Source organism: Coniosporium apollinis (assembly GCF_000281105.1).
Source record: "Coniosporium apollinis CBS 100218 chromosome Unknown supercont1.55, whole genome shotgun sequence".
Classification (NCBI taxonomy): domain Eukaryota; kingdom Fungi; phylum Ascomycota; class Dothideomycetes; genus Coniosporium; species Coniosporium apollinis.
This window is the reverse complement of record NW_006913317.1, coordinates 58,169-83,929: the sequence shown is the minus strand read 5'-3', so window position 1 is coordinate 83,929 and position 25,761 is coordinate 58,169. Positions and strand designations below refer to the sequence as shown.

The window sequence follows — 25,761 nt, the reverse complement described above, 5'->3', positions numbered from 1 at the left end:
TACGATGGAGGGTTGAAGCTGCTTCCTGCCCTCCATCGTAACGGTACCCCGCTTATCGCGCTTATGGTGGCCAATAAGAACGGCGATCGCTAGACCTAAGTGGGGAAAGCGCTCTCGGCTGGGCTCGGTACGCGGCTTCGGGCTGGGTTAGCATTCGATCAGGATTAGCTCGCTGCTCCATGCGAGGTTGGAATTTCTCTGACTTTGTTGGAGAAGTCTTGTGGAAGACGACAGTTCTCCTTGATCTGCTCGTTTTCCCTCGAGAAAGTAACAGTCCTGCACTGGAGTAACAATCCGCGCTTAGAAGTAGCAGGTCGCGCCTAAAGTAACAGTCCAGCGCTTGGACTGTTACCCCGAAGATCCGCCGGCTGCTCCACCAAAAAGTTCCACGACTGCAGAAAAGTGCGGAAAAGAGGAGGAATCGAATGTCGACCCTGAATCAATCAGTCGTACCAGTCACATAATAATTCTGTCGAAGCGCTGAGCTATACTAACGCGATCTCCGCGAAACTCCATCCACAGCGCCCGCTCAAACCTACGCACAAACTCCTTCCACAACACGCTCGCGCTTCTTATCACACTAAGCCATCCCAAATCCCGACTCTGCGACTTCACACCCCCCTCAGGATGAAACTCCTCACCCTAAATTTCCTCACCTGCGCCCGCCGCGCCTGCAAATCCTCCGCCGACGCCTTCCCGCTGCACCCCCGCGATGTCGAGCTCGAGATCGTGGAAGCCGAGCCCAACCCCTCGTTCCTCAGCAACATCCTCCCGCGGCTCGAATGGCCCGCGCTCGTGACGCTGTGCGCGGAGTTGGGGCTGCCAGGGTTGCCTGGGGAGGCGCCGGAGGTAGCGGAGTTGACTGCTGGCGAGGACGGGAAAGGAGGAAAGCTGGCGGAGGACTTGCATAGGTTGTTGCTGGAGACGACGGTCAAGGAGGGGGCGCTGGTATGTGGGAGCTGTGGGCATGAGTATAGGGTTAAGGAGGGGATTGCGAACTTTTTGCTGCCGAGTCATTTGGTGTGAAGAGGGAGATAGCATCCTGCTGGCAAATGTTCGGTGTGGAGGCTGGCTTTGGTTCCCTGAGGACGGTGCCTGGACAGCGCGCGAGGAGAGCCGGGCCGGGGCGTTGGAGGTTACGGCGATGGTTCTGCTTCGCTCTGCTACCTAGGTACAGTGGCGCTCTTTGCTCGAGGCGCATCGCATCTCCCCACCGTACAGCGGTGAGGACGGCCGCAAGAAGCCGCGCCAGAAGATGGATTGAGTGGCACCAGAGCGTACTCGTCGGTGGCCAGTGGCATTGCTGTGCGTGGGATTAAAAAGCAGAATGGCACATGGGCCATGGCATAGCACATCCAACACTCTGTCTATTGTATCTGTGGGCGCAGAGGCAGCTGTCTGTGAGTGAGATCGCTAGCATATAAACGAGCTGCGGCGACCCGCCAGCTTAATCATTCTTCTTCTCGCTCATCTCGGTCTCGCCCTGCATTCTAAGTTGTATCAGTTTCCTCGAGCGGCAAACACGTGCAATCTCGTGTCCCGTCAAGCTTCATGAAGTCTACGCGTGGGATCTGACCCGAATGGCAACCGGCCTGTGACTATTCACTCATTGATCCTCGGCTTATTCCGGCAACAATAGCTTCTGTCTCAGCAAGGTAGCTGGCGTTGTATTGTCGTAATCTGTTAAAATTCGCCTCGCTTGATAACTGACTCCCTCCCTTCATTCATCCGCCTCACGGCTCTTTTGCCATCCACACATCACGCTCACAACTCACTCACTGCATTCACAGCCCAGATTAGACAATACACTGTCCAGAGTCAATATGCCTTCCAACAGGAAGCCGAACTCTGGTGCCAGGGCACCAAAACCAAGGGGAAGCCGCACCATCACAGTCTCCACCGCTGCAAAGCCGCTGAAGCTGAACGCGAACCAAAATGTAACAGCCACTAGTGTCGCACAGCCGACGAAGCTAAGGGGCAATCGTATTATAGCAACACCTGCTAATACACAGCCGGAAAAGCCGAAAGACAGCCGTCCTGTCGCGACGCCTACAGCTATTCCGCCAGCTAAGAAATCTCACGACCAAGTCTTCACCGCCACCGCGCGTCAAACACTTCCTCAAAGCACCCGCTGCCGCTTCCTGGAAGTCGCTGGCGAGATCCGCAACCAGATCTACGGCTACATTTTCGACAGCACCACCGTCATCGAGATGATGCCCGCCAGCGCCCCCTACCGCATCCTCGCCGTCCACGCCCCAGCTCGCAAGAATTCGGATCTCTACACTCAAGCGAAGGATACGGCCGTCAAACGTAAACCTTGGCGGTCCCGGAACGCGACGGATAAAGCCCAGAAGTCCCCAGCGCGGATCTGCTGCTCGAGGGTACTAGGAAGACACGACCTCGTCAACGCCGCCAGCACCAATTGGAAGACCTCCGTCCCGGGCGCCGCGCTCTGCCTCACAAGCAAGCAATTCCATGCCGAATGCACTGCCTTCCTCTACGCCTCGGCATCCTTCTTTTTCCAGTCGCCCAACCGCGTCGCGAACTTCCTCACCAAGACCCCGCAAGTCTACTTGGACAACGTGACGCGCCTTCAGCTCGAGCACGTCACATACGGCGAACCTATTGACCCCGACAACATCGTCTGGAAGACCAAACACGATGCCAAATGGGCCGCCGTATGCGCACAAGCCGCGGCCGCGCTGCCACGCCTACAAGAGCTGTCCATTGTTCTCGACGTGCGCGAAGTCCCCCTCCGTTTCTGGCCTCGAGAGTCCTGGATCAAGCCTCTGCTCTCCTTCACCACTCTGCTCTCTCACACCCGCCCAAACCCCAAGTCCGGCGACCCGGAGCCCCACCTACAACACGTATCGGTCAGGATCCGCAGCAGGTATCTCAAACCGGACGTGTTCGAAGACAAGAAGCTGACGCAGGCGTGTCACGCGCTGCACTGGGAGTTTGGGAAGGTTGTGCAGCGGATGGTCTTGGGTTGGGATGCCGAGAGCGCTATGCTGGAGTATGTGGAGTTGGCGCTGAAGCCGGAGTCGAAATACCGGAGGTTTCGGGATTATCTCAACTTCAATCCACCGTGGTGAGTAGCGAACGGGGAGTTTTCAAGGTTGTCGAGACATCGGCTTGTTAACCAGTATGGCGGAGTAGCGGGCGTTCTGCGGAAGATGTAGCTGCAGGGCGCGGGCAAGTGTTTCGGTAATGTAGTTAGGGATGCGGGCCCTGGAGCTACTCAGGAGTAATTAGGATACTTTCTACTTACATAGCTAGTACCGGTAGTGCGCTCTAACCTAGTTATGGAAACCCTCGATAGACCATAAAATCTCCAGAAAGAGGGAGACGATGCCGCTCTCCGTGACTGATGGATACCCCTCGCACTTGCCCTGTGCAGTACCTCACAAGCACGCCTCATCTAGCAGAAAGCATGCTCAACTAGGATCTATCCGATCTTGCTTCTATGTTCCGACAGCACAACAACGCGCTCCCGTAGCTCAACAGCTCGTATGCTGCCGCGTCTCGGCACGGCCAGCGAGCCGTGTGCTGAGAATAGCCGGCGTCGAAACGCGCCGCCAACGCCGGGCAATAACGTCGGTAGGCATCACGTGCAGCTACTGCTTCGGTTATCCCGACTGAAATGCTCACAGTCGCAAGGAAACTTCACCGTCGCCGGTCCGTTCGGTGTCCCGTTGAGAAGGGCGGTTGAGTGTGCAATGCGTACCTTTCGATTCCGAGCACCCCTGCAATCCCAGCACCCTGGCCTCAGCTGCAGCGCGCCCGCAAGACAAGCAACAATAGCCCGCTCGCTACCCAGACTAGCGCTCGCCTGACCTATCAGAGAGCCTCGCCAAGGACCACCACGCCTGTCACAGCTAGCGCCATGTCGCTCAAAGAAAATGCGGGGGAAGCCAGCAGCCATCTCTGGCCTTATCGCCGCTATCCAGCCAATCACGTAGTTTCCCTTGACCAACCCCATACCACACGCTTCCTTCCCTTTCTTGCTTTCTCACCATTCCTCCTCACTTTCTGTCGTCTATCTTCTCTTTTGCACTCTGCGTTCGAAGCTGTTGTTGTGCTACTGCTTGGAGCGCCTGCCTCGTACCACGTCGCATCATTGCCTGTGGCCCCTGACGTAACCGACGCGCCTAGGCTTGCTGCAGACGCGGCAGCTCCTCCAACCGTCCCTTCCAACCGCTCCCTCTACCACTCGGTCCAAACTCTCAAATACACGACGTCCGGCCCTCTCACTTACCGTTCTCCACTCGTCGAGCTTCTGCTTCCAATATCCCATCTGATCCGCCAGTGTCCACCATGTCCGACCGTAACTCCCCTCCCTTGCCCTCTCCCGGTGCGTCTGAGAGACGCCGCGCCTCGTTCAGTGCTACGGCCTTCTCAGACCTCTTCGGTCGCTCTCCCTCGAACGCAACAGCTCAGAACCCTCAGAACCCTCAGAACCCACCCACTGCCTATCCCGGCCCCATAACCAGCGCGGCCGCTCAAGCCAACCGCCGACGCCTTTCCCTCACCACTCTGGGCCTCTCCGGCTCACCCACCCAAAGCTCTTCCTTTGGGATGCCCCGTTCCCGAGGCGACAGCGTCTCGAGCGCCAACACCGGCTCCGTCGACGAAAGCCCGTTCGAGGAGGAGGACCACGGTCCCACCTCCGCCTCCACCGCCCCAAACACGCCCTTTGCACGGCGGCTCAGCTTCGGAGCGCGAGCCCTACGAGACGTGAAGCAGAGCAACGGAAATGGACATACCAATGGTAGACGTTCACCTTCCACCATCAAAACCACCACCTCTCCCCCGACTGCTGCAAAGAGTCGAGGTTTGTCCTCATCACACCGTGTTACATTTGCTTCGTCCGAGAACGAGGAGCTGCCGCACGCCGCATCGCCCCGTGGCGGCGCGGGGCAATCCTCACAGCCCGTGCATGCGCTGACAGGTTTGCTTGATCGCACAGGCGACGGCTACAATTTTGCCGAGAACCTCCGCACCCGCGCGGAGCGTATGTCCATCTCGGGCTCGTCCGGTGCCCAGGCCCCGACCCGCATCCCGCACCAGAGAGCCAAGAGCGTCGCTGTCATGGAGCCGCCCAAGCAGATGCCCAAGTCGCCGGTGGTGCCTGATGCATTCGGCGAGCGGATGCTCAAGGGAGACTTCTACATGGACTAGCGGAGTCACGTGGATGAGCTTCTAATGACCGCCCCCGATCGCCCAGCGGGGTGCTTTGCTACCCAACCACCTGCCTCTACCGCATCCCTTACACGAGCTCAGCAAACTCATATCGGCGACTACGCGGATTCAACACTGTAGCGGGAGATGACGTGTATCAGACACGAACACTGGACCCGAGTCTCTCGAGTGCATGCTTTTTGCGTGGGCAGCGTCTGCTCTTTGGCATCATTCAGGAACTCTCAAAAAGGACGAAAATCGGGCGCTGGCCGTTGCTTATGACGGTATACTTCTTCTGACGGCCTACTACTTCTGACGATGGCGTTCTTACTTCATGGGTGGCTTTTGCCAAACAATTTGTGGGAAGAGACTTGGCGTGTTGTTGGGACTTATAGTGGTATAATTTACTTTCAAGACTGTACTTGGTAGTCCGATGGTTATGAGATGTGGATGCTGGTCAGACTTTTACCTGAGCATCATAATTTAGGATCAGATAGCGATACGATCGATGTGCTTTCGAGAGCCACTCTTCAAGGGCATGCAATCTTGCTAGGTAGCTGATTCGTTTACACCCTTGTCTTAGCCAACAAAAAGGTTCTTTACTGCTCCGAAGCTCTTCACGTCGGAGTTGTACAAGGACTGAGTTTCCACACAGCGTCGAATGGGGCAGAAGTCTGATAGTGTACATATCTTCAATCTGCGAGGACGCTCTCATGTTTACCAAGGTGGGGCCTTGAACTGTTCGCCGACAACGTGGCTGAACCTTGCAGATCTCAGACTAGGACAGCAAACCCTTCGCCAGCTCCTGCCAACTTCTCCAGCTATGCATTGCACATATATACTCCTGTAAAGAGCTACGATGAGTTCAAGGAAAAAGTTCAATACTCAGAAATCCTAGAGACAATACCCGTAGGTTGACGAGAGCTCGAAAGGAATTGAGTGAAGCCGCTTGAAGGCTTAACGGCTAGCCTCACTTTCGCTAACAACGAGCAGTAGTCGCCGGCAAATTCAGAACTTGATAAGCCGAGGAGAGGATGCGTATCTTCTTCCGCTAGGCCATTTTGTCGCCGGATCCAAGATATCTGCTGCGAAAACGTGTTGCTATCCTTGGGACAGGCTGTATGCCGTGATGCGGAGACGGCTTACAGATCCGCATCCGAAGTACCCTCAGAACACGTTGCCGCGGTGGCTGGTTGTTCTTCATGTGCTGCGAATCAGTAGCGTGGACCTGTCGATGGTACGGAGACCATAGCCGCTCCGAAACCAGGAGCGGGAATTCAGCCAGAGGGACGTGATCTGCAAATGCTTGCCTAGCGGGCCGCAAGGCCGCATCTAGGGCAAACTCCAGACTTGATCCTATCAATTTCTGGTTCCGGATAGGTATACCCCTTGCGAGACTGGCAGGACGACGAGCCAGAAGACCGGTAAAAGGAGTTGTACTTCGTCAGTGCTACCGCACGCCATTGCTCGATGTGACCGTAGAATGGGAAGACAACTGCGAATTCGGCCAGAGCCGCATGGATTTGATATTCCGGTTTGAGCGGCCCCGTTGTTTTCCAGCTTGAGCCATCGCCTTTTTGCACTTGCTCTCAGGAATCTGTACAGCACTGTCGACAACGGCTTTGGGCAAATGATTGAGGGTTGTTGCTTTGTAGCCGATAATGGCGACCTTGACTACTGTATCGACGCCTCGTCTCTCCAGCTCATCAAAGAGCTTTTGGAACGCACTTGCCCAGGTGATGCGACCATCGATGCCGCTGTTTAGCATTTCAGCGTCGACAATTATGTAGATCTGAGCAAGGCCGACAAGCACGGAACCCAAAAGATTGAACCATTCGTCTTCAGTAGTTGCGCTCTGGTACCGGGCAGCATTGAGCGAGGCGGAGCGTTCATTCAGAAGACTATAGTTCTGCTGCAGGACCTGTAGAACCAACTGCTTCAGAATATCAACAGAGGAGTATTGGCCGTCGCTCCTGGTTTGGAGCACCCAGACGGCAGGGATGTTTGCATCGACAATCAGATCAATTGTATCGGCAACAAAGTCGTTCAGAACGTTGCGCGCTCTAAAAGAGCCTCTGAAAACGATGAGAGAAGACTGTCTCTCTACTGCCCAAGCTTGTAAAGCTTGCGGAGTGCTCCTGAATGGCGCTGGCCCCATGCCCTTTAGGCGTCTTCGGCGGTTTCGCATGGAGACGTATATTCCTCGGGTGGTTTCCGGGCTAACTAGGGGCGTGGTAGCTGCAAACGTCAAGATCTGCGAGAATTGGATCTCGCAAACCCGCCGGCTAGTGTCGAGTTGAACGGAGTGTTGCAGTTTGTGTTGTTCTGCAAACCAGGCAAGAGTCAGTCAAGCTCATAAAGCGTCAGGTCACTACACACCTTCCAAGAAGCGCCTCATCTCAGTCACAATTGTATGCGTGTCATGCTGCTTCAGATGCATTTCCCTTTGTTCGGCCATACTCAGACTCGCAGCCAATCGATCAACTCTCCTAGCAGCCTCAGATATATCGTCAACGATGTCTTTAAAGCGCAGCTTGTACGGCCGTGCGATAGCGCTGAGCATATGCTTCATCTTCCCCTCCTTGTACCAATTTGCTGCCCGTTGAACGAATTTGATGATGTGTGCGTAGAGAGTTGCCACGAGACTCTTCATTGCGTCTGTCGGATACAGGATTATCTTAAGCTCGATATGTGGCAGAGCGTCGGCGACATTACACAGTGCTTTGGCTAACTGTTTGATGAGTTCTTCCTGGTTAAGAATGCCCTAAGCATGCGACGAGTATCTGTAAGCGAATTCTGGTAAATGCTCGACTTAAGAAACGACTCGAGAGCGACCTGACCGGAATGATCTTTGACCGAGTTTGTCGTGAAGCTCTCGACAGCGGCCGGCTACTGGAGTGGCTTAGATAGCGGTTACTCACCACAAGCACAAACTTGATAGCCCCCCAAACCAATGAGACGTATTCGGCATGATGCTGTGACAGTGTATCTAGAACAGTTCCGTATAAAATGATGCGCGAGGAGAGCTTGTCCAGCCATATTCTCGCCTCCGAGGTTTTCGACCTCTCGTACATCGCTTTGGCCTCGGATACAGCCTTTTGGACATCTTTCATGTCATGCTTGCCTTGTAGCCATATACGTTTGCGCTCGTCGTGCGTAAGCTCGGCGCTGAAAAGCGTAACGGCCTCTTGATATGCTTCCGTAGCTGGGTTTAATAGCCTTCATATGTCAGCAACGCTGTGTATGCCCGCGATGGAATGCCTACGTGGAAGCCTGGGCGTAACTCCAGCCCGCACCAGAAGGTAGGTGTATGGGTGATTGTTGATCAATCCTGACAACGGTCGCCATGATGGCTGCTCGTGCTTGTCTCGTCCTCGATAGGGAGGATATCAATACTTATACCTGCATGCCCGTTCGGAGGTTCAGTACAGACGCTTAGACTCAGCCGCATTCTGTACTTTTATATGATACCACATCCGCGGTCAGTCTGCATGTGGCTTGCATATAAACAACTGGGCAGTTCTTGTCCTGGAGTAATCATTCGCTGAGACGTCAATAGACCTGCCTTTTCACCAACTGCGATTACTCTCCCACTGAATTGTGTAATTGTGTAAGCCACACGCGGAGGTGCTGACATCCTGTCCGACGGGAGCCTTGTTGCTCTGCCTTGCGAGCACTGCTGATGAGCCTTCCCGCTCCGCTTTGCGAGTAGTCTCACATGCAACCTTCCTGCCTCTGCTCTTTAGTCGTCACTTAGCCCGCTGCGAGTGCAAGCTGTCTTCGTCGCGTGTGCGATTGCTTGCTGAGCTTGTAGGAGCGACAACGACTGTTAATAACTGGAAAACGTATCCTTTAAGTCACCCAAGTCTTCATCCGTGCGGTGGGAGCTTTGGGCGCAAGATCCATCGTCCACCGTAGCTGAGAGGTTTCAGAATCTCCAGTATACACGGCAAAGGCGCTATCCAACGTTGGCTACGTGAAGCTTCGAATATATCTGTATCATGGACCGCCGAGAGAAGCATAGAGCGCAGACAGGGGTGCGACGGCGGCCGCGCCAGCAGCCTCATGGTTTAGGCAATGCTATTACGCCGAGTGTAAAGGTACCCAAAGAGATATGTGGTCATACTCTGACTACAATGTATCACCAGACCGTTGACCTGTTGAAGGGATCTTTCATAAAGAGTAGCCACAATGCAGCTGAGTTCCGCAGTTCCTTTGACGACCGTGCTCACAATGCCCCGAACGCACGTTATCACGAGCCACGCGACCCGATCGAGCAGCTGAACAGAGCCCGCCAGCTAGATTCCCATAGACCCGTTAGCATGCCGCGTACCTTTTTGAGGACAATTGAAGACGTACTCTCTGAAAAAGATCAAGAGCGTGACAAAACGGCGAAGCATCCCTTCGAGAATGAGCGGAATCAACGAGGAGCGACAGACCATACCATATCACAAGACCGTACTGCAGACGCCGAAGAATTGGTCAGGCGAGCGCTGTCGTTAATGTTCCAACCAAAGTCCGAGACGCTACCGGAAACAGATGATCCAGGTGCCATGTCAAAAGAACGCGACGAGTTCATAAATCCTGTCAGGCGTATTAATGACGCTTATCTACGTCCTTCTCTCCTACCACAGTCTATACCTGAGATGCAACCAGCACCCTCGGATAAGACACCACGAGAAACAAGGCTTGATGGGCGGAAATTAGGATCCAGGGGCAAGAACATCGCTTTCCCTGGTGTTCCCTCTGCCGAGTGTCGTGCTGTGCAATACCTGCGACCTCCTCCACTTACATGTGTCGCTCAAGCAAGCGTTCCGAACTCCGCGAAGGGACGCATGAATGAGCATAGCGAACCTAGACCTATAGCAAGGCACGTAGCTCGCAAGGGCCTCAACAAGCACCTGACCCATAAACCTCTGGAGCGGGCGGCTAGCCCACCGGATGACGAAGCATGGTCTACATCTTCGGATCGCGAGGAGCCAGACGAGCATCCGGGGATCCCTGAGCAAGACGCAACGCACTCATCAACAACAAACTATTCGATTGGATGGCGAGACGTAGTATGCCTGCTTATCAAGAAGAACCCCGACGTCTCTGATTGCGCTCTGCTAAAAGCAGTCACAGCAGCTCAGGGTAGATTGGATACCTCCCATGATGATCAGGTCCCACCTCAGCCGACACAACATAATGCACAGTATTGCATTCTTCACAGAATCAGTTGTGCAGCCGCCGACGGATCTCTAACGATCGGCCAAGGGCAGTTCCAAATGATCGGTCAAGGCCAACTTCCAAGAATTGGCGAAGGCCGACCTTATTTTGTCTCTGACGATGAAGACGTAGATCACCTACGCTACCATACTCATGATTTCGTTCCAAATATTGAAGTTTATGTGGCTCAGAATCCTCATTTATCTTTCATTGTCTTCAAAGACTACTACTGTTGCGACACCGAGGCGCCGGGTAGTAATCGCAGTGGCGGTAACGAGCCGGAGCCCTGCAGCGAATCTGTTCAGATCATCTCGGTAGATCTACATCATGCGCTGCTCGTCGTGACTGGGTTTTCAATACGCCGCGAGCTCTATCCAAAGCTTGACGAGGATAAGGAGATACCAGGGCCTTACTTGTGGATGTTTCATGAGGAGGAACACATTCGAACAAATCTCAGCCACATGCCTAGCAATGACCGAAAGCAGATAACCGTTTTTTTGGAATACATCCGTAAGCATATGCATTCCGAGTATGCCGCAGTTCGGGAGATGTTGGCCAATGGGCTGATATGCGATCGTTACCTGGAGTATATCTTCGTTAGTACACCCTGGCTTTCTCTCTGGTGATGTCGCTTGTTCGAGCCGCACGGTCTAACATTGAGTGTCTAGATGCCAGGCGAGACTATTATAGAGAAGAATGAGGAGGGCGACGAAGCGTACGATAAGACATACTTGCAAAGTTCTTGGCCTGTGATGAAGGAGAGGTCGCAGCCTATCTCCGGGAACGAGGACGAGTCCAAGTTGGCCATGGAGATTAGCTTCTACGCTAATACCTGGAAGTTCGATGGTCACTTCAGCAAGGCGACAGAAGGAAAGAGTATTGTTCAGCCCCTAGTATCGGACGGTACTTACCTAATCCGTGGTATGGCTGCTTATCCGACTCGGTACGCGGAAGAAGCAACAAAGGAGAGGCTCCTGCGTAGAGGACAGATGTTCTGGGATTGTCGGTTCAGACGATATGTCTCATACTGTGGTTGGAACTACAATCACAACGAGTACACAGTAAGTTCAATGAAGTGCTGGGTGCTGGTTAGGACTGATCGTTTCCGCTCTGTAGAAGAACGTCCGGTTCATGATTGATATCAACACCTTCAGGCTGACCCATCCGGAGGCAGATTTCTTTAAAGAGAGTGGTCGACTGAGAAACGATCTCGAATCGGGGGCCATGGAGAAAGACGAACCACCAAACGAGGAGTTCTTGATGTTGCTTCCGAATAGTGCGTTCGGTTTTAACATGCAAGAGAAGCAATGGAGTTAGTGATCTCCGATGAGCAGTAGTAAATCACACTAACGCATGATCGCAGTAAAGCTTCTAGTCGACTACATGTTACCTGTCGAGTGGAACAAGGCGGCGTTCAGGAATTTGGCACTCGACGACGAAACTAAAGAGCTCATCACCGCTCTTATCACGAACAAGATCGAGTCTGAGAAATCCACGGATCTCATGGCTGGAAAAGGGAACGGCCTGATCATGCTACTTCATGGGGGCCCGGGGACTGGAAAGACTTATACCGCCGAAGGCGTGGCGGAACTGGCAGAGAAACCACTGTACCGGGTCACATGTGGCGATATCGGAACGAACCCAATCGATGTGGAGAAGTACCTTACGAAGGTATTGCTGCTTGGCAAGATCTGGAGCTGCGTCGTGCTTCTTGATGAAGCAGAAGTCTTCCTTCAGGAACGAAACCTTGAGGACCTGCAAAGGAACGCACTTGTATCTGTTTTCCTGCGAGAACTAGAGTACTACGATGGCACTCTTATCCTTACCAGCAACCGCGTAGCCACTTTTGACGAGGCCTTCAAGTCCCGCATTCAGCTTGCCCTGCGCTACGAGTCGCTTCAAAAAGGGCAGCGGAAACAGATCTGGACGAACTTCATCGAGCGGCTTGAGTCCTTCGAAGCGGAGAAGATCGATATTGAAGATCTCCATGCGCATCTCGATGACCTTTCGAAATATGAGATGAACGGTAGGCAGATACGGAATGCTGTCACCACTGCCCGCCAGCTTGCCAAGTACAAGAAGAGGCCAGTGGACTTCGAGGCCCTCAGGCACGTTATCAGTGTATCCAGCAAGTTCGACAAATACATGAAGAACGTGAACGAAGGCCTTTCAGATGAGGATATCGCCCGGGAGGATCGGATCAGATAGCCGCAGGCGTCAGAAATTCAGAACACATGTAGGTCATGCTACCTAGTTTGCGTGGAGCTTCAACTTATAGCCTTACAGCACTATACACGAGAGGTGCTCCGGCGTGGGCGTCTTCGCCTACTTCACCACCGGCAACCCGAAAGACCTTCGCCGTCACCATCCTGACTGCCCTGCTTCATAGCAGCCGGGACCCGGACCTAGAGACCTCCGATACACTGATAGAGGGTGCAGCGTAGCCACTCTCTCGGTGAGGCACTCCGGCCCAGCTCGATTGCCGCACCCATGAAACGAGGCCGAGTGTGAAAGATCATGCTCGATCCTTTCGCCCAAACCAGTGCAGAGGCCGAGCATGACTTTTTGGTGACCGGCGTTGGAAGGCAGCCACGCAGCGTATCGAATCTCCTCTCTTAATAGTCGAGCACCACTGCCACGTCAACGGCCGCCCTGCCAGGTGCGTCCGATGCCATGCCCGCGTCCCGAAGGCGCGACGTGAAGTCTTCCCACTTCGCAGCATCAAGGAAGCCCAAACGGGGCTCGCCGATGAGCGGAGCGTATTTATCAGGTGAGCTGCCGAGCTCAGTGGTGAAGCTTTCGGTGTCATACATCGATGGGAAGGGGGTTTGCGTATGTGGTGGAGAGGGTGGAAATTGCATGGAGGTCTGCGGAAGTGCGCTCCGGGCGTTGAAATGGTGTTCTTTGGACATGCTAGGTGTTACGGTGCTCTTGTGGAACTGACGCATGATGGAGAAAGAAATGTGACAACCAGTGGAAGTTGACTCGTTCTCAAGAGATGCTGCTGAGAGTTACGCTCTACGTAGTTGCATAGGCGGATTCCGCTTGATAACCGCGGTCACCAAATCGTGTTACTACAGATAATCCTGCATTACTCGTAGTAGGAATAGAAGAGTACCGGGCAACAAGGACTTGGTGTGTTGGCTCGCGATCCATGTGTAATCCAAAAGGGTTCCCCCGCAAGCTTACTTTTACCCCAATCCAATCCCTAAGCTCGCTCTTGTTTCAATAACTGAGCTCATCAGAGGATCCAATCTTACACATGGATTTTACCAATGACGCCCCAACCCAACCCTCTCCGAACCCTCCAACATCCCGACTCAGCTGCCCACCCCTCTAGCCTCACATCAGATCGCGATATCACTCAACCCCTCCAACAACGCCGCCAACCCCCCAACCTTCACCAACGTCCCCACCGCCGCGCGCCCACTCCTATGCTTCTTCCCCTCGCTATTACTGCCCCTCCTCTTCCTCGACGACGACCGATGATGAGACGAGCGATGGTTGTTGCCATCAGAATAGTCGCTCGAGCTGCTGGCCGAGTCGTCAGGATAGTAAGCCGCACTCGCTGCGCGGTTTGAGTAAGATTGTTGATAGGGTGGAGGTGGTGGTGGTTGAGGTACCGGCGGGCCGGGTGGGTAGCGTGGGGAGATGGGACTAAGATATTGCGGGGGTGCGGAGGGGGCGGTGTAGGAGCGGTCGAGGGGCGGAGGTTGGGGTGGAGCGTACCGCTGTTGCGGTGGTTGCTGGTGGTGTTGTGGTCGGTACTGCTGTTGCTGCTGTTGCTGCTGCGGTTGCTGCGGTTGATATTGCTGGGATAGGCGTGTCTGGCCGCTGATGACGGTGCTGCGGTCGACGAGGCGCTTGATGTCGGGCTGGGAGGGGGTTAGTATGGCGTCCAAGAAAGGGATATCGGGCAGACAGAAGGTGCAGCTTACATATTTCAAGGCCTTCTTGATGAAAAAGCACGTCTCGAACTTTGTACGCCCGTTGTCCTTGTACTCCTTCTGTATCTGGGTGAAGGGCAGCTGGGCTTCTCGGAGCGCTTCCTCACTCACCCATGTCTTGGCGATTTCGGTCTGAGTGTGTCGGTCGGCGTAGACTTGGGGAGAAGGCATCTGCGGGTTGTTGCCGACGAGCTTGTCATCAATGAAGTCCCAGTAGCTGTTGTGCAGCAACAGCCGCCAGCCGATCCCACGTCTGCCACCCCTCAATTCTTCGTTGCTTTTTCTTACGTTGATGGACGGCGACGTGCCGACAGTTGAACCGTTAGCGGAAAAACTGGACCTAGGGGATGTTGGCAAACTAGCAGAAAAGCTCGAGCTTGGCGATGTGTGAGCATTTACGGCATAGTTGGAATGGGTTGAGATTGGGTAAGGCGGTCTATTAGGAGGGGGCGGAATGCTAGGCGACATCGGAGGACTTGCTGGGAAAGCCTGGTTGGGCGAGATGGGAAAGGCGGAAGAGCGCGATACAGGGGTCTTCGGCCTAGGGACAGCTAACGGCGGACGCTCGAAAGCTGCACTCAACAGTGGACTGTTTGGTCGATGCCCAGGAGAATGTCGCTGCTTCTGCCTGAAGCCTGGCTTTTCCCGGAGCTCGTCGTCACTGTTATCGAACACGGACTCGGCGTATGGCTGCTGGCTTCGTCTCTTGTCGTCTATTTCGCGTTGTCTTGACATTTCAATGCCTGATCTTGTCTGATTGATCCGCCGTTCGATCTCCGGGAGCCTGGTCCATTGGGCAAGGAGAACCTCGACGTACGGTTTAGACACTTGTAGTATCCGAGCCAGGCATTCAGTGTCTGTTTCAGATGGCTTCACGTCGGCTAGGGAAGGCTCTTGATATTTGACAAGCTCCAAGGACGCCGGCAGATGCTCCCCGGCTCGCTCACCAGGCCGCGTTTCACCATTTTGGGTCAGTAGCCCAATGGGTGCGTCCGGTGTATACTCGCTGCTCTGCCGATACTCATCGAAGGCCTTGGATGCATGGAGTAAGGAAAGTTGTTGCTCGATGACAAGAGTCCGTAGCTGTCTCCTCTCGTTCGAGATGGCAGTCCTCGCTCTTTCCGGAGTGAGAGCAGTCTGTGCTCTGTATTTGGAACAATCAGAAAAGATTCGGAAGAGGAAAAACTGAAATATGCCTACCGGAACCCCGCGATGATCCTGCCAGTGCAAAACGCCTGTATCATGGCAGATACCGTGAGGCGCAGCGATTCTAGTTGCGCCAGGAGAGACTCCATTGTTTTTCTGCGTGCTAGACTCCATCTCGGCGGAGGATGCGTCCTGGGGTCACTCCCACTGGTAATGTTCTTTACTGGGACTTCTGCCTCGATATCAGAGTACACAGCCTCGCACTGCTGGAGGATGTCCTGGATAGTCTCAATGGCCTCCCCGGAGGCGATGGAATCATCCTGTCTTAGAGTCTCGCCGGCCTGTCTAAGCTCCAGAGACACCAAGGTGAGGGCTTTGGCAATCCGACGAACGTCTTCGGTGGCGGTAGGCACCAGCGCTCCAAACTCATGCAGGGCGAGCGACAAGCTGGTCCCCTCTGCAACGACCTGAGCAATGGACGCAATCTCGCTCATGGTTCACTCCAGCGAATCCGAAGCTCCGAGGCTCCGAGGCTCCGAGGACTCCTCCTTGTAGTTGGACAGAGGATCGACACTAGCAAGGCGAATCATCTTATGGGTTTCTGCTGGCGGAGCGGTTGAGGCTCTCACGGCGAAGAACAGGCTCACGCGGCGTCATCGCTGCAAGGGTTACAAATCGAGTCAAGCGCGACTGAGCGTTTCCGTGACCGGTTGCCGCTTCCCATTGGAGCAATGAAGGGCGAGAAGGGCTAGGCAACGGCCGCTGCGACAGAAACGGGCGTTCGAAGACGCACAGTTGGGGAGCTTTTCTGCAGCCTTGCAGAAGCGCTGCGCAGATCGCTGGCGGGAGACGCCACAGGAGTGGGGTTGGCTGCTCCTGCTGCCTGAGGCCTCTGTGGAAAGCTCGCTCGAGGCACATCACATGTCCTGGGCCTCCCTATTGTCTTCCACAACGTGGACAGGAAAGGAGAACTGGCAGTGGGACAGGTTTGGCGTGATTGTCACATTCTTCGAACCTGACGGGCACCGCATAACATGTGGGTGCTTGTGCCGCGCCAGGTCAGCGTCTCGGCCTAGTCAAAACCCTCACAGCCTGCTCGGACCCGTATCAGAGTGTCACCGGTCGTCTTGAGCCCTGGACTGCTGAGCCACGGCATAGATAGCAGACGTCAGATTCGGAATGCGGAACTTGTATGCATTGGAAGTCGGCCCGGCGGGCTCAGCCGCTGTGTATGTACAGAAAGCTAGCGTACCGCGCAGTGCGTCTGCGCTCTCAAGAACGCCTGCGCGAAGAAGTCCTGCATGGCCATGTAGTGGAACAGTATGCCTCCAAGCACCGCAATATGCCATAGATTGTGAGACCCCCCGACGTAGTCAAACATGCCCGGCCACCACCGCTCCGGCACCTTGCAGGCGTACAGCACCGCTCCGGTCAGATACACGAGAACGCTCTTCGCGATCGGGGCGTAGAAGTACGCTGCCCAGACGGGCCCGCGCGTCAGGACGAGCTGGAATACTGGGAAGAAGCCGGTAGCGCTTAGTGAAACGTAAAAGCATACGCGCGCCCAGGCCATGTCTGCGCGGTTAAACGTGGGGTGCCACGGAAGAATCACGCCGCCGACGCCCAGCGAGGCTGTGGTGAGCATGTATACCCACCGACTGACCGGTTCGCAGTAGAAAGCCGTGTACTCAGTCGTCATGATCGAGGCCGCGACAAGGAGCGATATGCCAGTGTAGTCGACACATGCAAACCGCTCCATCAGGTTCTGCTCGGCGATTGACGACATCATATGCCACATGGTCGAGCAGACCAAACATTTACAAGCTGCGAAAAAGAAGATGGCAGCGATGAACACGTCGGGCTTGGTGTAGTTGGAGAAGTTGGCGCTTGTCGGGTAGAAATAGAAGGCGATGGTGAGGACGATGACTAGACCAATGGCGTGCGACCATATATTGACGAGCTCGTTCGAGAGGCTGAGCACCGAGCGGACGCACTCGAGCTTGCCCTGATGAAACCGGTATCCCTTGAGGATATGCGGGTTTACCCTCCACGGGTGTGGAAGATCCTCGTAGGTGATGAGCCCGTGCTCTTTGGCTCGCGCCAACGCTCGCTCTATCGTGTACTCGATGCTCTCCTTCACACTCTCCTTTGCCCTGCGCGCTTTCTCCAACCCTTCGTCCACTACCTCTTTCGCCTTCTCTATGCCTTCGTCCATACGTTTCAGCCCCCCATCGATTAGATCATAGGCCGTAGTTCCTAGACCGCGATCCCGCACCGCATACGCTCGGCTCTCGAACTCGGACAGCGTGGTCTCCAGTAGTCGCACGCCTTCCTGCACCTTCTGCTCCAGTGTTTCCTTCTTCGCTAGCGCATTATTGTATCGCTCCTCGAGAGTCTCCACCAGGACGCTCGCCCGTCGTCGGCCAGCGTCGAGCACGCCATCCGAGACATGCGAGCAGGAATCACGGACAGCATGGAGTGTCGACCACGCTCTCTCAATGCTCGCGTCGAGGTCAAGGTGGCCGTACGATTCCAGGAAGTCGAGTCTGCGCCCCAGTTCTGCGAGGAAGCGGTCCACCTGGATGTAGCTGGTCAGCGCTTTGTCTTTTGCGTGTCTCATGCAAGAGCGCGTTGACCCACCAGAAGCTGCACGTTCTCTTGGTGCTCCGCCGCCCATGTCCGCACTTGGTATGAGGAGTGCCGCCGCCTGCAGAACTCTCCTCTGGCCAACAACCTGCTCGAGCTTGATCCAAGCGCCGGCTCTTCGTGTGACACGGTCATCAGCGTTGTTGCTGTGCAGGACATTGCGAATGGAGTGGCACGTTGGGTGAATGTGGGGGAGTCGAGGTGCAGCCTGCGACGACGCTCAACGCGCGGGTGGTATTAGAGGATATACACTAGGCCGAGCGCTTGGCCGGGAGAGGAATGTCAGATGGGCAAGCAGTTAGATGGCGAGAGACGCTGTACGGGCGGAGAGAAGGAGGGGCTGTTGGACGGAACTTTAGTACAGCTGTAAGGACAGTTCAGAAAAAGCAAGCAATTGAAGGCCAACACGGGATTGCACGGTGCGGGCGGGAAGGGACTCGAGTGGCTGGACTGATGGTGTTGAGGGGCCTGGGGGCCTGGGGGCCTGGGGGCCTGGGGGCAAGCGTCATGGTGGGCCAAGGGCAGAACGCCGCGGTCTTGGCAGGGCTCGAAGTTTTTGCGCCCGGGGAATCGGAGGCATAGGTACCTACCTAGGTATGGACATGTGGACCATGCAGCGGTCGCGCATTGCTCCCGTGTTCGTGTTTGCGCAATTCGCGACAACCTGGAAGCCTTGTGCGGAGTGGAAGTTCGATATTGTATGCAGCGACAAACAAAACAGCCTTGACAACAGCCATTTGCTTGCTGCAAAGTCCGAGAAAGGCATCGTTCATCTTCAGGGTGCCCTTACAAGGATTGGCAGCGCTCTGACAGTCGAAGCATCCGTCAACTCCACCTGCAGCAACACCTCCGTGACAAGCAACCACGCAAGCTCCACCCCGAGCTGCACCCCAGATCTCCATCCAGCAGCATCCACCTCTCACACCCTCTCAAAATGACCTCCCAACCCTCCTCAATAATCATCGATCCCTTCCTCACTTCCGTCCTCTCCGCCGCCGACCTCGCGCGCCAGCAATGCGTCGCCCTGCTCGACCTCCTGGACGCACACCCTCTCCCCCCGAACACCCCACCACCTCGCGAAACCGAGCTCGAGCTCTCGAAGCAGCAGAAGCTCCTCTACTCCTACCTCGCCCAAGTCCGCGGCCTGAACCGCAGCGCCATCCTCGGCGTGCGCCAGACCAAGCAGGCGACGGCCGAGGCGCGCCAGGAGATCGACACCCTGCACCTGCAGCTGCAGAATCTGTATTATGAGCAGCGGCATCTGAGGGGGGAGATTGGCGCTTGTGAGGCTTATGAGTGAGTGGTTCGAATTCTATTTTGGAAGCTAGAGGGCTTGCGGAAAGGAGCGGCGCTGATGCTGGGCGTCTAGGCACAAGTACCAGCAACTACCGCTAATACCCCTCGAGGACTTTCTCGAGAAGTTCCCGGAGCATATGGGCGATGATGAGAACGCGCTCATGATTGCGCGGATTAATCACGAGCATGCGGAGCGCCAGGCGCTGGAGGAGAGCCGGCAGGGGTTATTGAAGAAGAAGCAGGGCTTGATTGCGAAGAATAAGAAGCAGAGGGATGACCTTGCGAAGTTGGATAAGGATCTGGAGAAGTTCATCGAGGTACCTTAGATCGGCGTCCGTTCGTTCGAGTATACTGGAGGCTCCGATGCTAACTGGCTCAGGCGGCGAACCCCATTATGAAGACCTTCGAGAAGGAGTATTAGGCCAGGCGCTACCTGTTTGGACCGTTAAATGGCTAGGGCATTGCGGTGGCTAAAGCTGACCGAAGGGAGGCTGAGAGAAGAGTCATTCAGCCGACCTGCATGCGCACCACAAAGGGCGCGGATTTGGGCCAAGTGGTGATTGCGCGGTCACGATGCTTGCTGGTTGCGGGACCGAGCAGTCGTTACTATCTTGGAGGCTCCTTCCAAGGCAGTCAAGCTACGCCCGAGCCGGATTGCTTGTCACAGAGGTGGCCTGATGCAGGCAAAGGATTGCCTAAATTCCGTAGCAGCGAGGCATACCGGGTAAAAATTCCTGGACCTCGTGCGAGGCGCTTTCCGGGAGCGGAGGAGAGTGCATTTAGTTCAAATGGGTTACGAATGCTGTAATACGAGCGCTTCTAAGGATGGGGTGGTGGACTGGATGGTAGTTTTGTAACCGAGAAACAAGCAATATCAGACATCGGAAACGAATAAAGAGCGCGTCGAGGGATTGTGCTTTGTGTGGTGCAGCCCGTGTTGATGCTAGGTTTACATGAGGTCATAGATCAGAATGGCTCAGCCATTGAACACAACCTCAATGACAGCGGCCGCGCTTCCAGGCGGCTGCACGACACCTTTGACCTCCAATCTGGGAGCCGCCTCCTTGGACAGCGCAACCTATTCCTCACGAGACCACTCTTTCGCATTCAGCGCCGTCACCATCTGTAAGTCCAGTGCCGTCAGGAGGCGCTCCATGGGCAAAGCTGCTGTGCCGGGTGGTGGCAGCACGCCATCCATAACGACGATACGGCTCCCGTCCTTCATCGCTGGCACGATGGCTCGTAGGATCTTGAGAAAGTATTTGTCGGACCAGTCGTGCAGGATGTGCTTCATGAAGTACACGTCTGCGCCTCTGACTGGCTGCTCCTTGAAGAAATCGTGAGCTTGGAAGGTAACCCTGTCCTTCAAGTCGGCCGGCAGCGTGGCGTCAAACTGTGGCTCTAAGCCAGCAAAGTCCTGCACTACGCATTTGAAGTTAGGGTGCTTTTCTGCGAGTTCGAAAGACATGTTCTATCGAGCCGCCAGTCTATGCAACTGTTAGCACATACCAGGCAGACCAAGATATGACCCGGGAAGATCTATGTCAACGACAGTGGCGTCTCCTAGCGCATCCCAATCCAAGCCTGCGTGCACATGATGACCGCTGTACGCCCCTGTCTGTGTCGCGCTTCTCATGCCCTCTCCAAAGCGTCTCATCCTCCGTCCTTTTTGTTCTCCCTCACCGTCCGTCTCGAAGGAATCAAAGATCGTCCTTCCTTCTTCCAGTAATCCCCTATTCAGAGCTATACACTCGGCGCTCTCGTTTGGTTCTTGGCTGTCACCATAGGTCCTGATCACCTTCACCTCTTTAACGCTTCCCGCGACGCATTCTTCGAAGTTGAGACCGAACCACGTTCTGGCTACAAAAGCCGAGTTCGCTGTGTGGACAACCCTCCCGGCGCCAGTCCTTGTCTCGATAAAGGTATGCTTCATCATGCTATGCTGGATGACACGGCGGAGGATGCTCTCACTGACTCCGACTTTTGAGGCGAGCTCCGGCGTAAGGAATATCGCCGTCGAGGGGCACGGCTTCGAACACGCGGTACTGATTCAGGAAGTCCAGCACAAACTGACCGTGCTTGAGCTAGTACGCGGTGTAAGTGAGCACGATTTCGGATTATGCTCAAGCGGAAGAGGTACAGACGGTTATGGCTTGCCACTTCATGAATTCTGCTGGACCCGCCGCTAATCATTGAAGTGAGGAAGCGGCCGCAATGAGGGTCATTCGCGCGTTCTGCAGCTCGGGGTCGGCCGGAAGTGATGTCGGTGCATCAGCGGCAAAAGAAGGCCCCTGGAGCTTGTTTCTTTCGAGATGCTGTTGTATGGGCAGCGGCCGACGATGCAATCTGAGCTGTAAGGCTCGTAAGCGTCGGTGTAGTGTCAGCCATATTGCTGTCCGGTGGATTGAATGATATATCGGAGATGGCCTGCGGCGTTGCCATACTCCATAGCGGTGGAGTCCTTCGTCTCTATATACCTAGATATCGATTTGCGACTCTAGGTGTGCATATTGCTTCCATACAAGAAAATACACTGAGGTAAGAGCGGGACGAGATAAGTCAGATGTCCATCAGACGTTGCAAATCTACGGCGAGACTACAGATGCCCAGACGTGGTGAGATTGAAGCTGAAATGCGGCAAGGCTGAATTAGCTTGTAGCCGTCGAACAGGCTTACTGTGGCTTGCTGTGCCGAAGGTATTGTCTGACATTGGACAACCAGATTGTGCACCTCGGGCATTATAAAGCAGACGAGAAAGAGAAGTATTGCGTGAGAGCCGGGTTGAGTTCAGTAATGGAAATACTGTGAAGTGAGATGAAATGGCGAGGGTGAGCTCTGCACCGCTGCTGTCCCACGCAACACTGCGGAGTCCAGCTCTGCCCCCTCCGAAGAAGTTGGAGGCAATGAGAGCTCAATGCTTAACTTACCGTCCAGTTCACATCACTTTTGTGTTCGTTTCAGCTGTCTTTTGGCAGGACAGATTCGCGAGTAACCAAGTGAGTAAATTTGGACGACTGCTTGACGCGGACCTTCCTTTCTGGGTTCCCGCTGGCTTCCGCTTCAAGTTCCCCGCCTCCATCGATTCATGCTCAGGTAGTCGACTTATATGAGTAAACAATTCGAACACCTTCATCGATCTATAAACTCAACTTGGGACCTGAAATCCACGCTACGTAAGTCTATCTTGTCGCGTTTGACTGCATCGTACGACCGCGTGCGCTTACACGATTGCCGGCTCCACTAAAGACAAGAGCTACCTTCCTTCTACCAACACACTTTCAAGCGAAGCGCTACTCAGCCTTGACCCATCTCAAGGAAGACTAGAAGATAGACCACGCTGAGGACTGCGTACTCAAAGCACCAAGTAGCTGAGAAGTCCAGCTATCAGGAGCAGCAAGCATGGCATCAGATCCTCAACCACTGAGCGAGGACCTCACCACCAAGATCGTCAAAGCCGTAGAGTCGAACTTCGACAAGCAGATCGCCTACACCCAAGAGCTGATCCGCTTCGGCGGCCAACGCGGCGAGGAATTCGCCATCCAAGAACATGTCTACCAGCAGCTCGCGTCACGTGGTTACGCCATGGACAAATTCGACATGGACGAAGCACTCATCTCCGCCCATGAAGGCGCCGGCAAATTCTCCGCTGAGCACTCTAAAGCGCCCATCGTGGTTGCTGTACACAAGCCGCGCGAGACCAAGGGGAGAAGTCTGATATTGAACTCGCATGTTGACGTCGTGCCCACCGGTCCTAAGGATCTATGGACGCACCCACCGTACTCGGCTGTCATTGAGGGCGACTGGCTCTACGGACGTGGTGGGGCTGATATGTTAGGCGGCAGTGCGGCGAACCTTTACGCGCTAGATGCACTCAGAAGTATTGACCTACAGCCGGCAGCAGAAGTTACCGTGCAAAGCGTGGTTGAGGAAGAGAGCACCGGGAACGGCACGCTGATGGCCCATCTCAAAGGCTATACGGCGGACACTGTGGTGATCCCAGAGCCAGAGGAGGAGATGCTAGTAAGAGCGAATGTCGGTGTTCTGTGGTTCCAGGTGGAGGTTAGGGGAACTCCAGTTCATGTCAGAGAAATGGGTAAAGGCGCGAACGCAATCGATGCCATATACCGCGTGGTCGCCTCCCTCCGCGAATTGGAAGAAGGATGGAACGCCAGGAAGTCCACCTTGAGCGCAAACTTCAAGGACGAGGCCCACCCCATCAATCTTAACATTGGCAAGATTGAAGGCGGTGACTGGGCGTCCTCAGTGCCAGCATGGTGTCGTATCGACTGCCGCATCGCCATCTACCCTGGAACGCCTGCTGCTGCGGCTGCAGCCGAGATCGAGCAGAAGATTGCTGACTTTGCGAAGTCGGATCCGTTCCTGTCGCAGACGCCACCGAAGGTGACCTGGAACGGCTTCTTCTCCGAAGGATATGAGATGGAGACAGAGTCAGCGGCTGAGAACTGCCTGGCGCAAGCGCATAAGTGTGCTACTGGCGACGAATTGCAGACTTTCATGACGGCTGGATACCTGGATACCCGGGTCCACGTGCTGTACGACAAGATCCCAGCGCTCTGTTATGGACCGATCAGCAAGAACATCCATGGCTTCGATGAGGGGGTAAGTGTAAAGAGTTTGAAGCGGATAACGACCGCAATTGCACTCTTCATCGCGCAATGGTGTGGCGTGGAGAGTATAGAGGCTTGAGGCTTGGCGTCATGTTGGACTGCGTAAGAGCCTTAATTGAAATATGTATCTGCGGGTGTTCTGAAGGGCAGTCAACGAACGGATTGGACGCGCTTGAGGGGGCGGAAGTGAGAGATAATGGGAACTAGCTGGGCTGAGTGGCGTTCCCGGCATATATAGGGGAGATGAGTGTGTACCGTAGAGCTGAAAGCATGTTGTTACACAGCATCATGCCCGCGCAGGCACCAGGTTTCGAGTCATGCGCATCTCCGTGTCCCTTCATCAAACAGGAACGGTTTAAATGGCAGTCGACGGCTATTTTGTGGTCGTTACGCGTACACATTGGAAGGAAACAAAGGTGCCAATCACCTTGTCAGTAGAGATATATTTTACCCTTGTTAGCCATCTCCGCTTAAAGTCGCGATGTGCTTCGGCGAGCGGATTGAAAACGGATAAGCGAATTTCAACGTGTAGCTTGAAGCTCGATAAATCTGGTTCGAGAGATACCAACCTCGAGCGCAGAGCTCTGATGATATGCAACGGTTCCGGGGTTCGCTGATCACTCTGGCGGTATGGTTTACCCATCCGAAGCTCGCGTGGTAGTCTGTTATCTCCCGCTGTCTTCAATCTGCGGTGCCCCTCGAGAGCGCTAGTTAAGGGAACTTGCATAGCAGGCGTGCTTCCGAGAGTCTGGACGACATATGAGAAAGCACAGCCGTGGAGAGCGATGGCTGGTCAGAAAGTGATGAGGTATCAGAGTATCTTCGGTATTACCTCTAGCGCGACGCCAAAGAAGATCCTAGGGAACAATCAACGAGCAGATCGTAGTCGCCGCGCTCGACTGTCTGGGTCTTTGCATCGACCGGCTGTTACTGTATTGCATGGTTTCTTCGCGGCTGTACTGACCCAGAGCGGTTGCCACGATGGATTCCTCCATGAGAGATTGTCCCAAGATATCACGCCCACCGGGCAGGCCAACAGCTGCGGGTAAAGCTTGCGCAGCCGCCGCAGCCTCAGTCCGAATTCGGTACCTCGCGTCGAACCGTGCATGAAGCAGCCTAACCTTGGGAGATGATGATTGCACGCCCCAAGCAAGCCGAGGAAGCGTCCTGACAGCCTCTCTCTCTAGAAGCCAAGATGCCGCTGATCTCAACTTCCTCACCGCCTGCTGGGAGCTCGTCGTCTTAAGATGTTGATGCTCGTCCCCTGAGTTGAGGCTCCACATGGCGGCCTCGTGCCCCGGTCGACTGCAGGGCGGAAAGTGCGGAAACGGAAATGCAAGATGCCCACCACAGACGACGGACACCAGAAGACTTGCACGCCACAAGCGGGCCCCGTCCAATGGGCGGCGATATGCGCCCCTTGAAACAACCACACCGGCTGGCCGCCCCACACTGCTGGGGTTCAGGCTTTGGGCGGCGATTTGGGGTGCAGCGGGCGGTCGTGTTTCAGCTCAGGGAAGCGCTTTGGTCCCAACCTGGAGGCCTCCATGCCACTGCGAAACTGGATTGGCGAGCGCGCACACGCAACTGAGGTGATCAAAAGTCGTCGAGTGCAGCGAGTGCGAACGGTGCCTGCGTGATGCATCCTTGGTCGCCGCTTTCCGGCAGATTGCTCCGTACATAGCTGGCCAGCGGCGGATGGCGGAATT

At 55.0% G+C, this 25,761-nt stretch overlaps 11 protein-coding genes across 11 annotated transcripts; 6 read left to right on the top strand and 5 right to left on the bottom strand.

Annotated features, from left to right (window-relative positions):
• Positions 1-627: 627 nt before the first annotated feature.
• Positions 628-1,026, top strand: W97_08538 (uncharacterized protein; the record flags this gene model as incomplete). Its single annotated transcript, XM_007786307.1, has 1 exon — positions 628-1,026. One exon carries the CDS (start codon positions 628-630, stop codon positions 1,024-1,026), a length of 399 nt encoding a protein of 132 aa, XP_007784497.1.
• A 797-nt stretch (positions 1,027-1,823) lies between these two features.
• On the top strand, positions 1,824-3,095 carry W97_08537 (uncharacterized protein; the record flags this gene model as incomplete). Its single annotated transcript, XM_007786306.1, has 1 exon — positions 1,824-3,095. One exon carries the CDS (start codon positions 1,824-1,826, stop codon positions 3,093-3,095), a length of 1,272 nt encoding a protein of 423 aa, XP_007784496.1.
• Positions 3,096-4,317: 1,222 nt separating this feature from the next.
• On the top strand, positions 4,318-5,181 carry W97_08536 (uncharacterized protein; the record flags this gene model as incomplete). The annotated part of the gene is made up of 1 exon (XM_007786305.1): positions 4,318-5,181. The coding sequence occupies one exon, from the start codon at positions 4,318-4,320 to the stop codon at positions 5,179-5,181; it is 864 nt and encodes a 287-aa protein (XP_007784495.1).
• Positions 5,182-6,631: 1,450 nt separating this feature from the next.
• On the bottom strand, positions 6,632-8,529 carry W97_08535 (uncharacterized protein; the record flags this gene model as incomplete). The annotated part of the gene is made up of 4 exons (XM_007786304.1): positions 6,632-7,506; positions 7,561-7,945; positions 8,103-8,400; positions 8,447-8,529. 4 exons carry the CDS (start codon positions 8,527-8,529, stop codon positions 6,632-6,634), a joined length of 1,641 nt encoding a protein of 546 aa, XP_007784494.1.
• A 788-nt stretch (positions 8,530-9,317) lies between these two features.
• On the top strand, positions 9,318-12,597 carry W97_08534 (uncharacterized protein; the record flags this gene model as incomplete). Its single annotated transcript, XM_007786303.1, has 4 exons — positions 9,318-10,985; positions 11,058-11,450; positions 11,509-11,701; positions 11,753-12,597. The coding sequence occupies 4 exons, from the start codon at positions 9,318-9,320 to the stop codon at positions 12,595-12,597; spliced, it is 3,099 nt and encodes a 1,032-aa protein (XP_007784493.1).
• Positions 12,598-13,004: 407 nt separating this feature from the next.
• W97_08533 (uncharacterized protein) lies at positions 13,005-13,337 on the bottom strand (the record flags this gene model as incomplete). The annotated part of the gene is made up of 1 exon (XM_007786302.1): positions 13,005-13,337. The coding sequence occupies one exon, from the start codon at positions 13,335-13,337 to the stop codon at positions 13,005-13,007; it is 333 nt and encodes a 110-aa protein (XP_007784492.1).
• Positions 13,338-13,736: 399 nt separating this feature from the next.
• Positions 13,737-15,976, bottom strand: W97_08532 (uncharacterized protein; the record flags this gene model as incomplete). The annotated part of the gene is made up of 3 exons (XM_007786301.1): positions 13,737-14,264; positions 14,328-15,480; positions 15,537-15,976. 3 exons carry the CDS (start codon positions 15,974-15,976, stop codon positions 13,737-13,739), a joined length of 2,121 nt encoding a protein of 706 aa, XP_007784491.1.
• A 749-nt stretch (positions 15,977-16,725) lies between these two features.
• Positions 16,726-18,287, bottom strand: W97_08531 (uncharacterized protein; the record flags this gene model as incomplete). The annotated part of the gene is made up of 2 exons (XM_007786300.1): positions 16,726-18,060; positions 18,123-18,287. 2 exons carry the CDS (start codon positions 18,285-18,287, stop codon positions 16,726-16,728), a joined length of 1,500 nt encoding a protein of 499 aa, XP_007784490.1.
• A 775-nt stretch (positions 18,288-19,062) lies between these two features.
• W97_08530 (uncharacterized protein) lies at positions 19,063-19,845 on the top strand (the record flags this gene model as incomplete). Its single annotated transcript, XM_007786299.1, has 3 exons — positions 19,063-19,424; positions 19,498-19,741; positions 19,804-19,845. 3 exons carry the CDS (start codon positions 19,063-19,065, stop codon positions 19,843-19,845), a joined length of 648 nt encoding a protein of 215 aa, XP_007784489.1.
• A 657-nt stretch (positions 19,846-20,502) lies between these two features.
• On the bottom strand, positions 20,503-21,360 carry W97_08529 (uncharacterized protein; the record flags this gene model as incomplete). The annotated part of the gene is made up of 2 exons (XM_007786298.1): positions 20,503-20,846; positions 20,934-21,360. 2 exons carry the CDS (start codon positions 21,358-21,360, stop codon positions 20,503-20,505), a joined length of 771 nt encoding a protein of 256 aa, XP_007784488.1.
• Positions 21,361-22,823: 1,463 nt separating this feature from the next.
• Positions 22,824-24,131, top strand: W97_08528 (acetylornithine deacetylase; the record flags this gene model as incomplete). The annotated part of the gene is made up of 1 exon (XM_007786297.1): positions 22,824-24,131. One exon carries the CDS (start codon positions 22,824-22,826, stop codon positions 24,129-24,131), a length of 1,308 nt encoding a protein of 435 aa, XP_007784487.1.
• Positions 24,132-25,761: the final 1,630 nt, after the last annotated feature.